A 23,309-nucleotide genomic window follows, 5' to 3' on the forward strand; every position below is an offset into this window, starting at 1 on the left:
TTCTAATCTGTGTATATAATTTTTCTAACTCCACTACTGGATACATAATATGGCTCAGTATATTAATATTAATAAATCAATTTAAAAAAGAATGGAATATAATTAGATTTTGTTTCTAATTCTGGTCCCAAACGTTTGTTAAAATATTTACCACAACTTCCATATTATTTATGGTCTTCTCAGTTGCAAGAATATTCCAGGTAATTTATATCGTTGCATCCATTTCTCACAATGCCATTATGTAGAGTCCATGTACCTTTATTTTTGGTAGTAAAGTCAAAAACTATATGTTTTATATTTTTAGTTTGCAAATCTATATATAACTCTAAATCTTTTTAAACTTTTCACCTAATGGCAGGTGCATTTTTGGCATTAAAGTCTCTGTTCTGCAAGCAAAATAACAACAAGCTATCATGGATTTAATGGAATTTAATGGAATTTCCGGAATAAAAATGTTGACAATAGGCGAAAGAACAAATGATTGAGTTTTGGTGACCTGGAGGGACCTTTGATATCCCAAAGGTCAAAGGTCAAGGGGTTCAAGCCTTGGGGCTTTGATTATCAAGCAACCTACTATATTATATAACCTTGTATTAATGTGTTAAGCTCGTCAACTCAAACCCTCTCTGTGTGCCTGGTTGTTACTTCACGTGTTACTGCGTTCCAGTGAAGAGCCGGAAGTCTGCCTGTCGCCTCCGGAAGTCTGTCTCCTCCTATCGGACTGAGTTAGACAAGCGATCACTAGTAAATTAATTTATTCCACTCCCATGATCGTAAACCTGGATAAAGACAATATCATTACGATATCTTGTAATAAATATGAACTCTGACTTAAATGACAGCATGAATTAATTTTAAAATGGTCTGCAATACCTTTGTCTCAAAAGTAGCGGAAGTGCTATGACACGGAAACGACACTAACTTCCGCCCGCTGGAGAAACAGGCGGTTAGCTAAAAATTAGCATCAGCTGTTTGGAAATTAGTGTTTCAATGTTGAGATACTAACGTTTTTCTCTGTGCCTACAGAAGATCAGTAGAGTTACCAGCTCTCAGGAGAAACACAAAGACGGTAATAGACTATAAAAACTGCCAGTTGTTATGCTTTGTCAAATGTTTGGGTTAAAAATGTCTGAAGTGTAAAATGGAGCCAGTATAACGCAGGATTCAAAGTGTGTTATGAGCCTCTAGAATCAGTTAAATGTGTTAATTTTACACATCGTTAACAATAACCTAGTAACTGTTAACTATGTCAGAAGCTAAAGCGACTTTGGTTCATATGTTAAATAATTAGACGCGGTTGAAACAATAACAACCAAGTGGAACCCAAGAACTTGCTATCTGGTTAAAACCAACCTAACTAGCTTGTAGCACAGTTTTCACTTTTGCTTAAAAAAACTCTGTTTTTCCCTCTCTCCGCAGCATCTGATATGAGCAACATTGTAAGTTTTCTTATTTAGTCAAACTTTTCGCTACGTGTGAAATACTTAGCATGACATAAAGAGTTGCCATCTAAAGGCATCGAGTGAACATTTAAGGAGCCTGCTTAAGTCAGGCGTTGCATCTATGCCGATGATTTATGCATCTTCCACTGTTGTGGTGTTCTGATTTGTGTTAAGGCTCAGCGGAAAAGGAGGACGACAGGAAGTCCTCTTGTTGCCAGATCCAGCACCAAGACAAGCAGACGTGTTAGTGCCAGAAGGGCTGCAAATGATACGAGCATGTCCAATGGCAACATTGACTCTGCTGCAGAGCCCATTGATGTGGCAGACAGTCAGTAATGATCACTTTAGAAACGACTTAGCATTGTCAGAGTCCAGTCAGTAATGAGTCTTTTGTATTTAGGTGTGGAGGAAGTGGTGGACCTGACCTGTGAGGGATCAGAATGTGCTGTGGTTGATTTGACGAGCAATGACTCTGTGCTGGTAACATAACACACGTGCATATGCTTGCATCACACAGACACCCCCTCCTCTCTGACATATTTTGTTTATGTTCTGCCATGGCTGCTTCTGCTGCTTCAGCTGTTGGATGAAGGTAAAGGCTGATTTTGAGACGAGATTGTGATTGAGGTTTTAGTGAAGGGTAGGCCTAATATATATGTTCTCCTTCAGGTCCTCAGCGCAGTACAGTCACCACAGCAGAGAGTTATGTAGTCAGCAGTGATGAAGATGACAATGCGGCTCCTGTCCTGAAGACTTCAGTAGTTTCCTTACACGACAACAGTGTTTTCAGGTATTACACCAAGACCTGCCAACACTTTATCTTCAGGTCCCACAAATGAAACTTCCACTATGTGGGACTAAAGTCACTCAACTCACAAATGTGAGACATGTTAGGACATGGAGCTAAAAGGTGCCTGGGTTCTAAAATGTCTGACTTTGAATATGCTTGACATCACAAACAGTGGTGAAATCTAGGGCAGAACATTTTCAATACTTTTTTCGTCCTCCGTGCAACAACAGCCCCATGTTGTGCCATAGAATTTGCCATAAGAACCACTAATACAAGTTACTAAAACGGTTTGGAAAGGGAACACTGAATGGGGAACACCTCTATTTCAGACCAACTCCAGGGACGATCAGCTGTCCGGTCTGTTTGGACTCCTACTGTGAGGTAACCTTAATCATGTTTGTTGCTTACCTGGATGGACAGCTGAATCCTGCTTTCTGATTGGAGTGTTGATGTTTGCAGATTGTAGACAGCGGCAGATTAGTCGTATCCACCAAATGTGGTCATGTGTTCTGCAGCCAGTGTCTGAGAGATGCCCTGACGTCTTCGCACACGTGTCCCACCTGCAGGAAGCGATTGACCCACCGCCAGTACCACCCACTTTACATCTGACATCATCACACTGTGATGTGTGCCCTGCTGTTTTCTTTCTCACTATTTACAATCTGACTGTGTTGAATGATTGTCAGTTAATGCATATTATTGATTATAGTTCATATAGTTTATTTTTTGTATTTTCTAATTGTGTAAATAAATTTTGACTTTGTGGCTTTGAATAGGAATTTTGGATTATATGTAATTACAACAAAGACTGGAAGAAGTTGTGTGTAATTTCAGAATTTACAAGAGACAATGCTGAAATTATTTTTTAACTAGATATAAATGACTGTTATCACTAAATGTATTGCCAATTTCTCAGCAATCAAGCAACTACCATCAAACTGATATTTTGGTGTCTATCAAGATTTCCTTTATTTGTCCCACAATGGGGAAATTTACAAATCAAAGAAGCAAGCAGCAGGCATATTTCCAGACAGCTGGAGAAAATAAGTCATTGTCTTAAGCTCCGAGTTCTCCTGAGTACGTGGAAACAGTTTTTTCTTGCTGTTTTTAATTAAGCCTGTAAGTGTTAAATACAGCAAGGCTCAATAAGATTTTATGCATCAGTAACAGCACCCTTTTACATGTCCAGACTAATGAGATGAAACTTTCTTTTAATTGAAAACAAGTTTCCTCTGCTACTTCTGTCCGTGATGAAATCTATTTGTCCTAATTATTGATCCAACTAAATGTAAAATTTTTACTGCAAAAGACATTCCAGTCACAAATTTGTATCATTCAAGCAATAAACACAAATATTTAGAAATTCGGACAAAACATTTTAATGAATCGTTTCCACCACTTTAGATTATGATAAAAAGAAAAAACGGTTTTATCATGGACTTAAAATACAACAACCCCCCACCCCCCCCCAACCTCACAAAGTAAGTAAGTTTCACAGATTTCATATTTTAGAGTTTTCTTCTTTCCACAATATAAAACAATTAGATTAGATTGTCATTAATTAGATGGAAACTTCTCAGGAGTCCAGATAAGATGGACATTGTTAAGACTTATTCCAAATCATAATGCTCCTGGCAAATTTAACAATAAAACCCAATTCGTGTTTCTTTTTAGATCTCTAGTGCTGAGTATTTGTACAATTGCAGATCATCTTTACCTTCCTCGTCGTGTACTGTTGCAAAACTACTAATAAAGTTATGGGGGAAAAGGGTCAGTTGATCTCGTGATTCTGAGTCATTTCAGTCACAGGACTGACGAGTCATTGTCACCGGACACACGCTTTTGCTCCTGATTGGCTGCTGCAAAAGTCAACCTGACGTCACACCCCATAATTCTGAAAATACGAATAAGTTGTATAACATAAATGGGCTGATCAAAAAAATATTTAATCACACAACAGGGCTCTATTTGAACTGAAAATGTCATAAATCTACACACTAAGAGCGAACTGTTTACAAAGTGAGGTTTACGTAATGTGCGACTTAAATGCCAGCAAATGTTTCATGGATTTCCAGTCTCTCAGTAAACGTGAACCTGTTAAAACACATCTTCGACTCTGGGTTCGGGTTAGTGTGTGTTCGGTCCTTGCAAAGCCCCCCCCCCCCCCCCCCCCCCCCCCCCCACTAGAACTCACGGAAATCCCTGGTGGGGGTAAATCTGAGTTTACGCAGGATAAGAATGATCTGCTAACGCAGAGCAGCGGGCACAACCTCGAGTTGATCGTTTTTAAGACAATGGAGATGATTGACGATGTCCTGCTCCCATCACCCTCCGACACATCTTCCACGGGATTCATGTAACACTACATACATTTACTAAATTGCAAACACGGTTCCCACAGTATCCAAATCTAAATATCATCCATGGAGATCAGTAGAAACACTTCAAATGTTTAGGTGTAACGATGACTCGGCATTGTTGTCGCGTCAGACTAAGTCACATGACTCGGTCCCTGCTGGCCTGTTATTTGTAGAATGGGCGGGGCTCCGTCTGCCGACCAATGGCAAAGCGAGTTGGTTTCCGCCGACGTATTTCCAGGAAGTAAACACAGTCTTGTCAAGATTAAAAGCTGCGTCACAAACCTCTGCCGTATGTTCGAGTGTAACACTTGCTAGTGTTCAGTTTACTGACTAATCCAGCTTTTACGCGCAGATCGGAGCAGAATGTCGGTGACAGTGAAGGCCTACCTGCTGGGGAAGGACGAGGTGGTCAAGGAGGTCCGGAGGTTTGCGGTGGACCAGGACGTCTCATCCAGCTTTGAGTACCTCTGCCGGAAGACCGCAGAGATCTTTAACAACCTGAAAAACAGCGGATTTAACATGTTCTACAAAGGTGAACATAGCCATCAGATTTCACAGAGAACATACGAATGACATAAATGAAACAACTTAAACCTGTTCTACAGAGGTTTCAGATATTCCATGTGTTGTCAATTGCTTCTATTTTTGAGCCTAAAAACACAACTATGATCACGATGGTGATGATGCCATTTCAGATGAAGATGGAGACCTGGTTGCATTTTCCTCTGACGATGAACTTCTGATGGGACTGGCCTGCATGAAGGACTCCACCTTCCGCATCTTTATCAAAGGTACAGAGTCATGTCGTCACAGCTGCGCATCACCATGGTAACAGAAAGTAGCATTCCTGTGTTCAGGTTATGCTAAAGAGAATGGTTAGTTAGGGTCACAGGCAGCCAGGTGGCCGTTGCTTATCTCCATATACAGCAAACTTTATGAAACTTGAAAACTCATTAACCTGTTTCTCTGAAACATCCCAAACTCTGTAATGTGACATTTCTATAGTGTACATTTACATTTTGTGTACATTTCAATTAGTTTATTTGAAGTTTTGGTAGGTTGAGTGAGGTGGTAATAAAAATAGAACCCAGCCTCAAGTATCAGAAACCTGTTAAGGAAAAGTGGAGCAGAGGTTTGACGAGTTGGAACCAGGCCGAAGAAAGAGCGTCGCTTGTTTTTCTGAATTCTTCCAGAGAAGAAGGAGCACCGTCGAGACTTCCCTCTTCATGCCTTCCCTCCTTTCGGGTTTGGCCACCCTCCTCCCCCACCCGGAGCTCATCATACTCTGCCGCACCCAATGGCCCCTCCCCAGGTGCTGCACCCTAATGTCACCTGTGACGGCTGCGAGGGGCCTGTTGTTGGAACTCGTTTCAAGTGTTCAGTCTGTCCAAACTACGATCTTTGCTCTGCCTGCCAGGCTAGAGGGATGCACACTGAGCACGTTCTGCTGCCTATCTGGCACCCGCTGCAGGTGGGCTGCACCATGAAAAGTACCCTACGTTTGGGTCTGTAGATCTTTTTGAGGAATTGTTTTCTCCTGTCTGTTGCAGTGGTTTCCACGTGGGAAGTGGATGAAGTGGATGAGACACTGCATGTGGAATCAGAACCAGTCTCAGAATGTGAGCCAGAGCCAGAGCCAGAGCCAGGCCCCTGATCAGCCTCCAGCTTCTACACCTGCTGCTGAGAGCAGTCTCCCCTCTGGTTAGTTTCTGGGCTTCTAGTTGTCCTCGTCACTTTGACGGGGTGCACACTGTCAAAAACTGAACAACAATGTTGTGTTTGTACTGGAGCAGCACACCATTAAGAATCTCTTTTGTAGACTCCCAGGCTAATGTGGATTTCCTGAAGAATATTGGTGAGGGCGTGGCAGCCATGCTGAGTCCACTGGGTGAGTGGTCTCACCCGACATCTTACGATTGTAGACTGACATCAGTTTTTAAAGCAGGAAATGTCACATTTGTACAGGTATTGATGTGGACATTGATGTGGAACACGAGGGCCAGCGGGCTAAGGTGGTACCACCCCTTCAGAATGAGAGGGGTGAGGAAGACCTGGGGGGTGGAGCCAATGATGGGGGTGGAGTCAAGACTGACTGTAGCACCAGTGTGGGAACACAAGTAAGTTCAGCAGAATCAAAAGTTTAAACACCTGATGACCTTAATGTGATTTACTGTATAGAAATATTCTCACATCAGCACATGCCAATTAAGGGGAAGGGTTGGAGTGATAGTGTGGCCACACAAATGGCATCAGTACTTCACATGGCAGGCCAGGGAAACAGGTAGACTTGATTCATATGTGTTTAGCAGGGAAACAGGGACTCTGATGAGGAGTGGACCCACCTGAGCCCCAAAGAGGTTGATCCTTCTACTGGAGAGCTGCAGTCACTGCAGGCCCAGAGTCTGCCTTCAGGTGGACAGCAACATCCAACAGGTCTAAAGGAGGCAGCTTTATACCCCCACCTTCCAGACGGTAAGATCAGGTTTCCAACAGACTAGATGATGTTGCGCGTGACGTCTCCACTAACATGCGTCCATCCCTCACAGAGGCAGATCCTCGTCTAGTAGAGTCTTTGGCTCAGATGCTGTCAATGGGCTTCACAGATGAAGGCGGTTGGTTGACGCGTCTTCTGCAAGCCAAAAACTATGACATTGGCGCCGCCCTTGATGCCATCCAGTACGCCAGACAACCGAACCCCCAACAGCCCTGAAGCTGTCACGGTGCAACCATGTTGCTTCCTGTCGTCTGGTTCATCTCAGTGTCATTGAGTAATACCTGACGTGATTACATGTTTATGGGAACAATTAAAATGTACACCTTCAACATCTGTCTAATTATTCCTTTAATGATACTGCTTTTAATTTGGGTCCAACTGAAACCGTTCTAACAAACTTATCAATTATTGAGTGCTTCAATTTAAACAACTGAACATTCAATTCATCCCTTATATGAAAGAAAGTCCAAAACAGTTGTAGAATTCTACCCTGACCCTTTGCTCCAGCAAGGATTAATAGATCAGTGATCAGCTGGAAGAAATTCATCAAAGTCTTCCCCAGTGTCAAAGATGGAGACACCACGAAGTGAGGACGTGTGGGACCGAGTCCAGCCACCAGAGGAGCAGGACCACTGGCTCGTCCCACTGCCACAGGCCTCCTCCTTATGCTCTACCACGCAGTTCCAAGTGAGGAAAGGAGCCCAGCGACTCCCCGGACTGGATCCCACACTGGTCCCGGTCACACTGGTCCTGGTCACACTGGTCCCAGTCACACTGGGGGTACTGGTCCCGGTCACACTGGGGTTACTGGTCCCGGTCACACTGGGAGTACTGGTCCTGGTCACACTGGTCCCGGTCACACTGGGGTTACTGGTCCCGGTCACACTGGGGGTACTGGTCCCGGTCACACTAGTCCCGGTCACACTGGGGGTACTGGTCCCGGTCACACTGGGAGTACTGGTCCTGGTCACACTGGGGGTACTGGTCCCGGTCACACTGGTCCTGGTCACACTGGGGGTACTGGTCCCGGTCACACTGGTCCCGGTCACACTGGGGGTACTGGTTCCGGTCCAGTCCTTGCTGGCCGCACAAGTTTCTGTTTTTTTGAGCTTGGGCCCGTCTGACTGCAGAGAAAGGGAAGGGAACATTTCTGTTCATCCATCGGATCGTCAGTGAGCAACTTCCACATGAAAGATAAGACCTAATAAAATTATTACAATTTTAATTACATTTTTCATAACGGGAAAGAGGTTTTTGTGCTGAGTTTACAATGTAAATTAAAAATATGATAAGTCAAAAAGAAAAAATGTAAAAATACTAAAAAGCTTGATGAATGAATTTGGAATCGTGATGTATGAAGTGAAATTACATTATTCTTTATTCACACCGTCCACCGACAGTCTCTTTCACTTATGGACGCCTTAGGGACGCCTTAGGGACACCTTAGGGACGCCTTATGGACGCCTTAGGGACGCCTTATGGACGCCTTAGGGACGCCTTAGGGACACCTTATGGACGCCTTAGGGACGCCTTATGGACACCTTAGGGACGCCTTATGGACACCTTAGGGACGCCTTATGGACACCTTAGGGACGCCTTAGGGACGCCTTAGGGACACCTTAGGGACGCCTTATGGACGCCTTAGGGACGCCTTATGGACGCCTTAGGGACGCCTTATGGACGCCTTAGGGACACCTTATGGACACCTTAGGGACACCTTATGGACGCCTTAGGGACACCTTATGGACGCCTTAGGGACGCCTTAGGGACACCTTAGGGACGCCTTATGGACGCCTTATGGACGCCTTAGGGACACCTTAGGGACGCCTTAGGGACACCTTAGGGACGCCTTAGGGACACCTTATGGACACCTTATGGACGCCTTAGGGACGCCTTATGGACGCCTTAGGGACACCTTAGGGACGCCTTAGGGACACCTTATGGACGCCTTAGGGACGCCTTATGGACGCCTTAGGGACACCTTAGGGACGCCTTATGGACGCCTTAGGGACACCTTATGGACGCCTTAGGGACGCCTTAGGGACGCCTTAGGGACGCCTTAGGGACACCTTATGGACGCCTTAGGGACGCCTTATGGACGCCTTAGGGACGCCTTATGGACGCCTTATGGACGCCTTAGGGACGCCTTAGGGACGCCTTAGGGACACCTTATGGACGCCTTAGGGACGCCTTAGGGACGCCTTAGGGACGCTTTATGGACGCCTTAGGGACGCCTTAGGGACGCCTTAGGGACACCTTATGGACGCCTTAGGGACACCTTAGGGACACCTTATGGACGCCTTAGGGACACCTTAGGGACGCCTTAGGGACGCCTTAGGGACGCCTTATGGACGCCTTAGGGACGCCTTAGGGACGCCTTATGGACGCCTTAGGCTGAAGACGTCATCATTTAAGATCAACTAAATAAATCTAACTGGACTGAATGACAACTATAATGACGAGGTGGTACTGAAACAATAAATGATTACATAAAAAAATAATTATTTAAATGAAATATGAACGTACATGACACTTATTGTAGGTTTTTGTGTTGAATTCTCATTGGTCCAACTCACCGTCGGTCCCCACAAAAGAACAGTAAAATATGTCTCAGTGTTTGAGAATCCAGACGTCAAGTTTAACGCAGGTCCAAGACGAAGGTTCTGTTCATCAGAATCGCTGCGTGTCGGGTGGTCGGACGGGGGTGTGTGTGTGTGTGTGTGTGTTTTATTTGTGTATCCGTCCCCTTTCACAAAGGCCAAAAAAACGGTGCACATTGACGGCAGCTTGCGGTGAATTATTTTGATGGAAACTTTGCAACTCAACTTTGAAAACGCTGTTAATCACAATATTTAAAGAAAGACAACCATCAGAGGTTCAGGGAAAGAGCTAATTAACTCCAGAAACTAGACTAATTAACTCCAGAACTAGACTAATTAACTCCAGAACTAGACTAATTAACTCCAGAAGTCTGCTCCTGACGGAGGTCCACTCTGGACGGTTGCTCTCACCTGCTCAGGTGTGGACTCCTCTCTCCTCCTCTTCCTGTCAGAACAGGTAAACATGACTTTTTTTAAAATGTCATTGTTCAATATATTCAGTGAACAAACGATGAGCCAGTTAATGAGCTGGATTTTCTCATGATTGAAAGAGATGCAATAATGTCAATTAAAACACCAATTTGAGAGCTTGTAACTTTGTTCCTTTTAGGAAAAATGTCCCACCATTTAACTCATGTGCTGCTGTTTTAACATATATGACTTATAACATACATGACTTATAACATATATGAACACATATATATGTAACATATATGGTTTGGTGTGTCTAAGAGAAGAGGGAGACTAAGGTGGGGGGATCAAAAGCTGCTGGCTGTGCAGCTCTTTTAACCAAGTGCTCAATAAAGAGTTTGCATACGATTGTCAGTGCAATATTTTATGGATTTATTCATTTAATTATGCTGGAATTTCAGGTTTTTCTTTTGGTGAGGAAAAGTAGGTTTTGATTTTAGCACAAGCCTCACAATTTGATGAGAAAACTTTCAGACTGAACTTTAGTTTCCAAAACGCACCTGTGGAGGTGCGCACCAGCCGGTCTGTCCTCCTGCTCCTCCAACACCACCTCCTCTCTTCATATCCAAGTATTTGCTCCAGCAGCTCTCCACTTGACTTTGCTAGTACAAAAGGATTTGTTAGAAAGCAGCTTCCAGCAGGTGTAGCTAGGTGACATCATGTAGGCGTTGTTCCTAATAGAGTGGAACCCTAACCCAACCCTCAGAGGACCAGGAGTCCATCCATGTGACCTGCTGTGGTGCAATTAGGAACCTTGAGGCCTGTATAATCAGTGTGCCAGTCTGTCACTATGATGTTCAGGTAAACTTCTAAATCACATACATTTACCCGAGTGTACGCTGCAGAGGACTAGAACACTGTACAGTTGGCTTTTAATTACCTTTTTCTCTCTTTGCTCCTCAACATCTTCTCCATTTGCCTCCATCTGCTTCCTGCCAACAACAATGAAGGAAGAGCGAGTACACTTAGAGAGTTCTAAAGCTGTCTCGTTACTGAGCTACTGGTCTTAATCAGACTTAAATAATAACAAGTTAATGAGCACAAAGAGATAGTTGTGTTCCTGGTGAATTATTACCCGCGAACATAACTCAGTCGTACCGACAGGTAGGAGGGTTAGTGAACAGAGAATAACCCCCATCATGTCATGATGACCCTAACCCAGGGATGACCCTAACCCATAACCCATGATGACCCTAACCCATGATGACCCTAACCCTAGCCCCATGATGACCCTAATCCCGTGATGACCCTACCCTAACCCCATGATGACCCTAACCCTAGCCCCATGGATGACCCCTAACCCTGATGACCCTAACCGTCTAACCCATGATGACCCCTAAACCCATGATGACCCATAACCCATGATTGAGCCTAACCCTAACCCATGATGAAGCCTAACCCCTAACCATGATGGACCCTCACCCATGATGACCCTAACCCATGATGACCCTAACCCTAGCCCCCCATGATGGACCCTAACCCATGATGACCCTAACCTAGCCCCTGATGACCCTAACCCATGATGACCTAACCCTAACCATGATGACCCTGACCCTAACCCATGATGACCCTAACCCTAACCCATGATGACCCTAACCCTAGCCCCATGATGACCCTAACCCATGATGACCCTAACCCTAACCCATGATGACCCTAACCCATGATGACCCTAACCCATGATGAGCCTAACCCTAACCCATGATGAGCCTAACCCTAACCCATGATGACCCTAACCCATGATGACCCTAACCCTAACCCATGATGACCCTAACCCATGATGACCCAAACCCTAACCCATGATGACCCTAACCCATGATGACCCTAACCCTAACCCATGATGACCCTAACCCTAGCCCCATGATGACCCTAACCCATGATGACCCTAACCCTAACCCATGATGACCCTAACCCATGATGAGCCTAACCCTAACCCATGATGAGCCTAACCCTAACCCATGATGACCCTAACCCATGATGACCCTAACCCATGATGACCCTAACCCTAGCCCCATGATGACCCTAACCCATGATGACCCTAACCCTAACCCATGATGACCCTAACCATGATGACCCTAACCCTAACCCATGATGACCCTAACCCTAGCCCCATGATGACCCTAACCCATGATGACCCTAACCCTAACCCATGATGACCCTAACCATGATGACCCTAACCCATGATGACCCTAACCATGATGACCCTAACCCTAACCCATGATGACCCTAACCCATGATGACCCTAACCCATGATGAGCCTAACCCTAACCCATGATGACACTAACCCATGATGACCCTAACCCATGATGACCCTAACCTAACCCATGATGAGCCTAACCCATGATGAGTCTAACCCTAACCCATGATGACCCTAACCCATGATGACCCTAACCCATGATGACCCTAACCCTAACCCATGATGACCCAAACCCTAACCCATGATGACCCTAACCCATGATGAGTCTAACCCTAACCCATGATGACCCTAACCCATGATGACCCTAACCCTAACCCATGATGACCCTAACCCATGATGACCCAAACCCTAACCCATGATGACCCTAACCCATGATGAGTCTAACCCTAACCCATGATGACCCTAACCCTAACCCATGATGATCCTAACCCATGCTGACCCTAACCTAACCCATGATGACCCTAACCCTAACCCATGATGACCCTAACCCTAACCCAGTGCTTCTCAATTATTTTCTGTTACGCCCCCCCCAGGAAGAAGAAACAATTTTGCGCCCCCCCCCCCGCCCCGCCGTGACTATAATTATAATTAGTATCATTTGTCTATGAAATTGTTATAAGTACACCTCTGCATAACATTGTATCCTTATTAATATTAAACAAAACAAAAAAAGAAATAAATATAGACCAAAGCGGGATGATTGTTGCCAATATTCGGCACGTTTTTGCCGAAAAAACTCAAGCGGCTGATCAACGTGACTGGGGTGTAATGTCTTTAAGTGAGGGTTAGGGTTAACCAGGGTTAGGGTTAACCAGGGTTAGGGTTAGTGCTAGGGTTAGGGTTAACCAGGGTTAGGGTTATCAGCGTGACTGGGGTGTAATGTCTTTAAGTGAGGGTTAGGGTTAACCAGGGTTAGGGTTAACCAGGGTTAGGGTTATCAACGTGACAGGGGTGTAATGTCTTTAAGTGAGGCCTTCATTTATTTGGCTCCATGCTGTCCTGCCAACATTTTTAGACACAGTAAACACACCGGTCTTTCCTCGTCTCCCACCGTAGTCGCAGTGAAGCCAAGCGCTATAAAGGCTTCGTCATATTTCCTCATCTTAGCTTTCGGGAGACTTTCGTTTGTCTCATTATCTCCGTCTCTCTCCGCCTTTCTTTTCATCACTGTTAAGTATTATTTCATGCCGTCTCTTGATGGTTTGTTCACTGCACTTCCTGTCTCTTGCTCTGTGGTGTGTGCGCGCGGGATGTGCAATTACACTTCATTCTAGTACGGCAAAAATAAAATAAAAAACATGTTCTCCGGGGTCACACGCGCCCCCCCTGGCATCGCACGGCGCCCCCCCAGGGGGGCGCGCCCCACTATTTGAGAAGCGCTGCCCTAACCCATGATGACCCTAACCCATGATGAGCCTAACCCTAACCCTAACCCTAACCCATGATGACCCTAACCCTAACCCATGATGACCCTAACCCTAACCCATGATGAGCCTAACCCTAACCCTAACCCTAACCCATGATGAGCCTAACCCATGATGACCCTAACCCTAACCCTAACCCTAACCCATGATGAGCCTAACCCTAACCCTAACCCATGATGAGCCTAACCCTAACCCATGATGACCCTAACCTGGTTAAAATCACCGTTTGACAGAATCCATCCCATTTTGGACAGCAATCAGCAAGAGGTGCCAGAAACAGGAGCGGAACAAAATGGTGGATGACAATGTTCTGTCCCACCTCTAATCTGCCAATGTTGCATCTTAAGGGGGAAGAGTTCACTGGACCCCCTGATCCCACCAGAACTCAGGTTTCCTGCTCAGGTGCCCCACAGTGGGTTAGAGTTAGGGTGGGACTCCTGGGTCTGCCGGTCACACTGCAGCTGATCCCAGCAGGAACAATATAAACACCCCCGCCCGACCACCCGACACGCAGCGATTCTGATGATCAGAACCTTCGTCTTGGACCTGCGTTAAACTTGACATCTGGATTCTCAAGCAAACACTGATGAGACATATTTTACTGTTCTTTTGTGGGGACCGACGGTGAGTTGGACCAATGAGAATCAACACATTTCTGTAAAACATTAAAGGCCAGTTACCATAGCGACCAGGGGTTAGACTCCTCCTCTTGCATCACGGCTCCTCTCATGGAGTTCAGCTTCTGTACGTGGTGCCTGCAGTCCCTGCTGGAGCCCCTTCCAAACTCCTGCACACAAGTGAAGCGCTGGTTCTGAATCTGCTGTTGGTCTTCAGCTGCGAACTGACATTCCCATCGTAACCCTAACCCTCTAACCCTAATCCTCTAACCTTAACCCTAACCTAACCCTCTAACCCTCTAACCCAACCCTAACCCTCTAACCCTAATCCTCTAACCTTAACCCTAACCTAACCCTCTAACCCAACCCTAACCCTCTAACCCTAACCCCCTAACCTAACCCAACCCTAACCCTCTAACCTAACCCCCTAACCTAACCCAACCCTAACCCCCTAACCTAACCCAACCCTAACCCTCTAACCTAACCCCCTAACCTAACCCAACCCTAACCCTCTAACCCTAACCCTCTAACCCTAATCCTCTAACCTTAACCCTAACCTAACCCTCTAACCCTCTAACCCAACCCTAACCCTCTAACCCTAACCCTAACCCCCTAACCTAACCCAACCCTAACCCTCTAACCTAACCCCCTAACCTAACCCAACCCTAACCCTCTAACCCTAACCCTCTAACCTAACCCTCTAACCTAACCCCCTAACCCAGGGGTCGGCAACCCAAAATGTTGAAAGAGCCATATTGGACCAAAAAAACAAGAAACAAATCTGTCTGGAGCCGCAAAATTTTTAAAAAAAAAGCCTTATAATGAAGGCAACACAGGCGGTAAGTGTCTATATTAGCTGTATTAGCCTACTTTCCAAATGGTAAGTAAGCCACAAATACATAATGAGCATTCATGATTGTAGCTACAACGGTCCAATGAAATAATGGCCACGCATCATACAGATGTCTTTTGAAAAGAACCCTACAAGTGACCTATCAAAGGAAACATACATAAAGAACAATACATTTTTAAGCCATTTCAACAATAACGAATTGAGACATTAAATGAAATTATGACCATTTTGAAAATGTAAAATAAATATTGACTGAATTTTTCAATTAACATGTCTCTCAGACAGTTACAATGATGAAATGTTTATTTTCCTGCCGCGCATCCTGGAGAGAATGACGCCCCATGTGACCACTCTGCTGTACGATGGTGCTTTAAGTTTAACTTCCATTATCGTGGGATGTTGAAAACTTTAAGAATGTTTGTCACGTTTTTCTCCTATAAAAATTATATTAAAACAATTTCCATTTTCATATTTTTGAAAAAGCTCCAGGGAGCCACTAGGGCGGCGCCAAAGAGCCGCATGCGGCTCCAGAGCCGCGGGTTGCCGACCCCTGCCCTAGGGGAATTGTGCAAACAAAATGAACACATAATGACCATAATAAAAGAAAAAAAGAAAAAAAAAACATTCCATGTTTTTTTGTCATGGCCATCGGGAGCCACTATAAGGAGGCTGAAGAGCCGCATGCGGCTCCATAGCCGCAGGTTGCCTACCCCCTGCCCTAACCTAACCCAACCCTACCCTAACCCAACCCAACCCTAACCCTCTAACCCAACCCTAACCCTCTAACCTAAAAACCCTCTAAAAAACCCTAACCCTCTAACCTACCCTAACCCCCTAACCTACCACCTAACCCTCAACCCTAACCCCCTAACCTAACCCACCTAAACCCTCTAAGAGGACCCTAACCTAACCAAAAACCTAACCCACCCCACCCTAACCCTCTAACCCAACCTAAAACCTAACCCTAACCCCCTAAACCTACAAACCTAACCACCTAACCCTCTAACCTAACCCCCTAACCTAACCCAACCCTAACCCTCTAACCCTAACCCCCTAACCTAACCCAACCCTAACCCTCTAACCTAACCCTAACCTAACCCACCTAACCTCTAACCTAACCCCTAACCTAACCCACCCTAACCCTCTAACCCTAACCCTCTAACCTAACCCCCTAACCTAACCCAACCCTAACCCTCTAACCTAACCCAACCCTAACCCTCTAACCCAACCCTAACCCTCTAACCTAACCCTCTAACCCTAACCCTCTAACCTAACCCAACCCTAACCCTCTAAACCCTAATCCTCTAACCTAACCCTAACCTAACCCTCTAACCCCAAACCCGAACCCTCTAACCCTAACCCCTAACCTAACCCACCCTAAACCCTCTAAACCTAACCCCCTAACCTAACCCAACCCTAACCCTCTACCCAACCCTAACCCCCGAACCTAACCCAACCCTAACCCTCTAACCTAACCCCCTAACCTAACCCAACCCTAACCCTCTACCCTAACCCTTAACCCTAATCCTCTAACCTAACCCTAACCTAACCCTCTAACCCTCTAACCCAACCCTAACCCTCTAACCCTAACCCTCCTCTAACCTTAACCCTAACCTAACCCTCTAACCCAACCCTAACCCTCTAACCCTAACCCCTAACCCTCTAACCCTAACCCTCTAACCCTAATCCTCTAACCTTAACCCTAACCTAACCCTCTAACCCTAACCCCCTAACCTAACCCAACCCTAACCCTCTAACCTAACCCCCTAACCTAACCCAACCCTAACCCTCTAACCTAACCCCCTAACCTAACCCAACCCTAACCTCTAACCTAACCCAACCCTAACCCTCTAACCCAACCTAACCCTCTAACCTAACCCTCTAACCTAACCCTCTAACCTAACCCCTAACCTAACCCAACCCTAACCCTCTAACCCAACCCTAACCCTAACCTAACCCCTAACCTAACCCAACCCTAACCCTCTAACCTAACCCTCTAACCCTAACCCTCTAACCCTAACCCCTAACCCTAACCCTAACCCTAAACCTACCCCCCTACCCCTCTACCCTAAACCCTCTAACCTAACCTCTCCCTAACCCTAACCTAACCCCCTAACCTAACCCAACCCTAACCCTCTAACCTAACCCAACCCTAACCCTCTAACCAACCCAACCCTCTAACCTAACCCTCTAACCCTAACCCTCTAACCTAACCCCCTAACCTAACCCAACCCTAACCTAACCCTCTAACCCAACCCAACCCTCTAACCTAACCCTAACCTCGAGGTTCTGCTGGACATGACGATGCTCGAGCTCACTGTGATCTGCTGTTAGATTTAATATCTGGAGACACGTGTGATGGCTGGAATCCCTCCGAATTTAGATTCATGTGAGGTTTTTACAGCCAGTCATTCAGCATCCAGGGACGCCGTCCCGTTACCGACCACACGTAACATGCCAGATCGGAAACCAGAACCCAGGATGCACTCTCAAACCAGGGTACCAAAGCAAACACATGAAATCTGAAAGCTAATATATAGAGAGCAAACTAGAGCACGAGATGGAAAGAACTGATTCAAAATAGTCAAAAACATTTTTGATCAACCCTAAAAAAGAGTTTAGCATCACACAAAGTTTCAGTTTGATTTCTTTTAGTGTCTGAGAATTTAAAATACTAACAGTAATAATAACAAACTGTAAAATCATTAAGAATTGATCAGCAGCACCCTAATAAATTAATGATTTATAGGGCAAAAGTGCTGAACGCACCTTCAGCAGCGACTGTTTCTCCCCACACAGACTGCAGCGCCATCTGCTGGACGCTTTCTTCACCTGAAAAACAACACAAAGATTGAATTTTTGGAGAACTTTTGCTTTTAGAGAATCCTGCTGGACTTCCTTTAGTTTAAGATGCTTCAGCTCTGACCCAAGAAGCTGCTTCAGTTCTAAACTAACTGGTGGAATCCCAGAGTTCTACATCCTGTACTGGCCTCCATTAACAAAGGGTGTGGGGGGGGGTTGTGACTCCGTGGAGGAATCCCAGTCCAGCACTGGGAGCAGCAACTGGTGGTGAAGCTTCCTCCTGTCTTTACTGAAGGTTTTCCCAGTTTAACAAAGACGCTTCTTTTACTCCTCTTTTCATCCATCTTTCTTCTTTGGCCAAATCATGAGCCTTGTCGTCTTCAGAGGAGCGTCTTTTAGGGATAGACGGAGGCTGAATCCAGTGTTGGTCCACGCGTGCACAGTGGCTGTTTGGTGCCACTGACTCACTGAGCTCTGGAGCTTCCTCGCTGCTCCAGAGAGCATCAACCTCATCAGCTCTGGAGCTTCCTCGCTGCTCCAGAGAGCATCAACCTCATCAGAGCTTCCTCGCTGCTCCAGAGAGCATCAACCTCATCAGAGCTTCCTCGCTGCTCCAGAGAGCATCAACCTCATCAGAGCTTCCTCGCTGCTCCAGAGAGCATCAACCTCATCAGAGCTTCCTCGCTGCTCCAGAGAGCATCAACCTCATCAGAGCTTCCTCAGTGCTCCAGAGCATCAACCTCATCAGCTCTGGAGCTTCCTCGCTGCTCCAGAGAGCATCAACCTCATCAGAGCTTCCTCACTGCTCCAGAGAGCATCAACCTCATCAGAGCTTCCTCAGTGCTCCAGAGAGCATCAACCTCATCAGAGCTTCCTCAGTGCTCCAGAGAGCATCAACCTCATCAGAGCTTCCTCGCGGCTCCAGAGAGCATCAACCTCATCAGAGCTTCCTCGCTGCTCCAGAGAGCATCAACCTCATCAGCTCTGGAGCTTCCTCACTGCTCCAGAGAGCATCAACCTCATCAGAGCTTCCTCACTGCTCCAGAGAGCATCAACCTCATCAGAGCTTCCTCGCTGCTCCAGAGAGCATCAACCTCATCAGAGCTTCCTCACTGCTCCAGAGAGCATCAACCTCATCAGAGCTTCCTCGCTGCTCCAGAGAGCATCAACCTCATCAGCTCTGGAGCTTCCTCACTGCTCCAGAGAGCATCAACCTCATCAGAGCTTCCTCGCTGCTCCAGAGAGCATCAACCTCATCAGAGCTTCCTCAGTGCTCCAGAGAGCATCAACCTCATCAGAGCTTCCTCACTGCTCCAGAGGGCATCAACCTCATCAGAGCTTCCTCACTGCTCCAGAGAGCATCAACCTCATCAGAGCTTCCTCACTGCTCCAGAGAGCATCAACCTCATCAGAGCTTCCTCAGTGCTCCAGAGAGCATCAACCTCATCAGAGCTTCCTCAGTGCTCCAGAGAGCATCAACCTCATCAGAGCTTCCTCGCTGCTCCAGAGAGCATCAACCTCATCAGAGCTTCCTCAGTGCTCCAGAGAGCATCAACCTCATCAGAGCTTCCTCACTGCTCCAGAGAGCATCAACCTCATCAGAGCTTCCTCACTGCTCCAGAGAGCATCAACCTCATCAGAGCTTCCTCACTGCTCCAGAGAGCATCAACCTCATCAGCTCTGGAGCTTCCTCGGCTCAGAGCATCAAGCTCCTCACTGCTCAGAGAGCATCAACCTCATCAGGGAGCTTCCTCGCTGCTCCAGAGAGCATCAACCTCATCAGAGCTTCCTCACTGCTCCAGAGAGCATCAACCTCATCAGAGCTTCCTCAGTGCTCCAGAGAGCATCAACCTCATCAGAGCTTCCTCAGTGCTCCAGAGAGCAATCAACCTCATCAGAGCTTCCTCGCTGCTCCAGAGAGCATCAACCTCATCAGAGCTTCCTCAGTGCTCCAGAGAGCATCAACCTCATCAGAGCTTCCTCACTGCTCCAGAGAGCATCAACCTCATCAGAGCTTCCTCACTGCTCCAGAGAGCATCAACCTCATCAGAGCTTCCTCACTGCTCCAGAGAGCATCAACCTCATCAGAGCTTCCTCAGTGCTCCAGAGAGCATCAACCTCATCAGAGCTTCCTCACTGCTCCAGAGCATCAACCTCATCAGAGCTTCCTCACTGCTCCAGAGAGCATCAACCTCATCAGCTCTGGAGCTTCCTCGCTGCTCCAGAGAGCATCAACCTCATCAGAGCTTCCTCGCTGCTCCAGAGAGCATCAACCTCATCAGAGCTTCCTCCGCTGCTCCAGAGAGCATCAACCTCATCAGAGCTTCCTCGCTGCTCCAGAGAGCATCAACCTCATCAGAGCTTCCTCACTGCTCCAGAGCATCAACCTCATCAGAGCTTCCTCAGTGCTCCAGAGCATCACCTCATCAGAGCTTCCTCACTGCTCCAGAGAGCATCAACCTCATCAGAGCTTCCTCACTGCTCCAGAGAGCATCAACCTCATCAGAGCTTCCTCAGTGCTCCAGAGAGCATCAACCTCATCAGAGCTTCCTCAGTGCTCCAGAGAGCATCAACCTCATCAGAGCTTCCTCGCGGCTCCAGAGAGCATCAACCTCATCAGAAGCTTCCTCAGTGCTCCAGAGAGCATCAACCTCATCAGAGCTTCCTCGCTGCTCCAGAGAGCATTCAAACCTCATCAGAGCTTCCTCGCTGCTCCAGAGAGCATCAACCTCATCAGAGCTTCCTCGCGGCTCCAGAGAGCATCAACCTCATCAGAGCTTCCTCGCTGCTCCAGAGAGCATCAACCTCATCAGAGCTTCCTCAGTGCTCCAGAGAGCAATCAACCTCATCAGAGCTCCTCAGTGCTCCAGAGAGCATCAACCTCATCAGAGCTTCCTCACTGCTCCAGAGAGCATCAAACCTCATCAGAGCTTCCTCACTGTTCTACATCAGGTCTACATCAGACTTTAATGTATAGATTATCTTGAGGCCTGAGGTGGAATCATCCTGTGATAACAAGGAATTTCACAAAAAGCTACGTCACTATCTTACTTTTTTCATTGTGACTAAATGCTTTTACCCTAACCCTAATCCATTTCTTTCTGTCCTAAATCAGTCTAATGAGTTGGTTCTCTTAATGAAGCATTTACCGTAATGCCTCGTGTACAGGGGCTCGGAAAATCGCGTTGGTTGGATCCTTATTTTATTAGCAAAAATCCTGAATGTTCAGGTCTGCCGACCAGTAGAGAACCCAATTTTCTATCTGTGAAAGTACTGAAAAGCCACATTTCACTGGCTTTTATTTCGCATACGTCCCATTTGGAGCAGGTCCATAACCACTATACCGAAACAGGTCAACTTTGGGCTAACTCCGTTCTGTACTAAATAATAATCTATAAAGAAGCAATGGTTGTAAAAACTGTTGCTTTCCAGTGTTACTATAAAATGCAGTCTTGAACGCGTATAACAGTAAAAATAGATGTTTGGGAACTGCGAAGACTGACGTGTATGTTAACTATAAATGACAGTTAAGTTAGCATGAGCCGTTAGCCGTTAGCTCGTGGTCACCTGATGAACCTGGAACGTTCGGCAGGAAAAACAAAGCACGACGTGGAACTCCTGAACCATGACGCTCAGACGAGATGGCTTCGGTTCGGGTTCGGTTCTTGTTCTGCTCCGTCCGAGTTTCTCCGGCTCAAATATCCCGGGTCCGCTCGTCACTAACACGTCACCACGGAAGGAGCCCCGCCAGGTGTTCATTAAAGTCCAAGATTGGCGGCTATTGGTTTATAAGTTAGGGTTAGTTAGGGTTAGGGTTACTCTTTGTAAGTTACCATAGTGTGAACATCTTGTTAAACAAAAAACAGATTTTTCAAATAGCATTAAATCAGGTTGGTTTAAAATCCGCTCTTAATGATTCTCCCAGGTCAGCAGTCACCTGGGTGGTGAAGAAACTGGAAGAACCTGTCATCAAGTTGTGACCCCGTCTGGTGGGATACATGTGTGTCACATGACTGGGATACATGTCTGGGATACATGTGTGTCACATGACTGGGCTACATGACTGGGATAATGTGTGTCACATGACTGGGATACATGTGTGTCACATGTCTGGGATACAGTTGTGTCACATGTCTGGGATACATGTCTGGGATACAGGTGTGTCACATGACTGGGATACATGTCTGGGATACATGTGTGTCACATGTCTGGGATACAGGTGGTCACATGGTATGGGATGATACATTGTCGGGATACATGTCTGGATACAGTGTGTCACATGACTGGGATACATGTCTGGGATACATGTGTGTCACATGACTGGGATACATGTCTGGGATACAGGTGTGTCACATGTCTGACATGTTATGTACTAGTTGTGGTAAAGGTCACCACCTGGTCAAAGGCCCATAGAAACCACTCCTGTGTGCCCATCAGGTGAGTTGTTGAGGTCACATGACCAGGAGATCCAGATGTGAATGCGTGTTTCATTGAGCAGGAAACAAAATATAAAGTATGAATGAAAAAGGAACCATGAATTTCCTTGAAAAATGATTAAATTACACTGAATATTGATATTTAATTGTGACATTTGAAAAACTGCTGGTTTCACATAAGTAGCACAATAACTTGATTTACTCGGTTACAGATCGATTCTTAGTCTATGAATCCTGAAGCATCAACCACACCAGCATGTTAGGATTTAATAAAGTGGTAAAAGTAGAAAAAGCATTTAATCAGAAACAAATATGGTTCTGATTCTCTTAATCAGTAACAATAAAATTAAATTCATTTATCATATTGTTTATTAATACAGAGCAATAATTGACGATAAAATGGATTTAAAAGCAGAAACAAACATCTTCCACAGGGTGATAGCATCAGAAAGAGGAAGAACACGTGAAGCTTATCAAAATGAAAGTATCACGCTGAAGCATACGGAGGATGAGCAACCAATCAATCATCTAATGAACGATGAGGCTGAAGCTGTGATTACAGTCCAGTCCAAAGAGCACCAGTCCTTTAACTCAGCTTGGTTCACCTTTGTTCTGCTTCTGGATATCTCATTAATTAATTACCCTCAAGAACACTGACAGCAAAAACTCCAATGGTAACAAAAAAATACAGAAATGTTTCAAAAACCAGTGTGAAGAGAAGTCTTTCAAAAGACTCTGACGGAAGTAAAAATCAGTCGACGTTGCTGCAATAGTGACTTTGCTTTTCTTGTAAATGATCAGATTTAATTGCTTTTAAAGTATTGTT

The 23,309-nt window shown here is 45.9% G+C and overlaps 3 protein-coding genes across 5 annotated transcripts; 2 read left to right on the top strand and 1 right to left on the bottom strand.

The window, feature by feature from the left end:
• Nucleotides 1-610: 610 nt before the first annotated feature.
• LOC115248427 (E3 ubiquitin-protein ligase RNF4-like) lies at nucleotides 611-3,172 on the top strand. Of its 2 annotated transcripts, XM_029832137.1 has the most exons (10): nucleotides 611-744; nucleotides 888-946; nucleotides 1,027-1,069; nucleotides 1,420-1,439; nucleotides 1,617-1,770; nucleotides 1,843-1,922; nucleotides 2,022-2,034; nucleotides 2,112-2,232; nucleotides 2,562-2,613; nucleotides 2,692-3,002. In XM_029832137.1, exons 4-10 carry the CDS (start codon nucleotides 1,428-1,430, stop codon nucleotides 2,839-2,841), a joined length of 582 nt encoding a protein of 193 aa, XP_029687997.1. In that variant the 5' UTR covers nucleotides 611-744; nucleotides 888-946; nucleotides 1,027-1,069; nucleotides 1,420-1,427; the 3' UTR covers nucleotides 2,842-3,002. The 2 variants fall into 2 exon arrangements, with proteins under 2 accessions (XP_029687997.1, XP_029687996.1); XM_029832136.1 differs by lacking the exon at nucleotides 611-744 and having other exon boundaries at nucleotides 927-1,069; nucleotides 2,748-3,172.
• A 1,653-nt stretch (nucleotides 3,173-4,825) lies between these two features.
• LOC115248426 (sequestosome-1-like) lies at nucleotides 4,826-7,415 on the top strand. Of its 2 annotated transcripts, none has more exons than XM_029832135.1 (8): nucleotides 4,826-5,124; nucleotides 5,288-5,383; nucleotides 5,786-6,063; nucleotides 6,143-6,293; nucleotides 6,412-6,480; nucleotides 6,558-6,709; nucleotides 6,902-7,064; nucleotides 7,139-7,415. In XM_029832135.1, the coding sequence occupies exons 1-8, from the start codon at nucleotides 4,956-4,958 to the stop codon at nucleotides 7,300-7,302; spliced, it is 1,242 nt and encodes a 413-aa protein (XP_029687995.1). In that variant the 5' UTR covers nucleotides 4,826-4,955; the 3' UTR covers nucleotides 7,303-7,415. The 2 variants fall into 2 exon arrangements, with proteins under 2 accessions (XP_029687995.1, XP_029687994.1); XM_029832134.1 differs by having other exon boundaries at nucleotides 4,827-5,124; nucleotides 6,899-7,064.
• A 2-nt stretch (nucleotides 7,416-7,417) lies between these two features.
• On the bottom strand, nucleotides 7,418-11,503 carry LOC115248428 (cell wall protein AWA1-like). Its single transcript, XM_029832139.1, has 5 exons — nucleotides 11,482-11,503; nucleotides 11,038-11,089; nucleotides 10,658-10,714; nucleotides 10,098-10,131; nucleotides 7,418-8,210 (listed from the first exon to the last, which is right to left on the bottom strand). Exons 1-5 carry the CDS (start codon nucleotides 11,501-11,503, stop codon nucleotides 7,608-7,610), a joined length of 768 nt encoding a protein of 255 aa, XP_029687999.1. The 3' UTR covers nucleotides 7,418-7,607.
• Nucleotides 11,504-23,309: the final 11,806 nt, after the last annotated feature.

Source organism: Takifugu rubripes, unplaced genomic scaffold (assembly GCF_901000725.2).
Source record: "Takifugu rubripes unplaced genomic scaffold, fTakRub1.2, whole genome shotgun sequence".
NCBI lineage: Eukaryota > Metazoa > Chordata > Actinopteri > Tetraodontiformes > Tetraodontidae > Takifugu > Takifugu rubripes.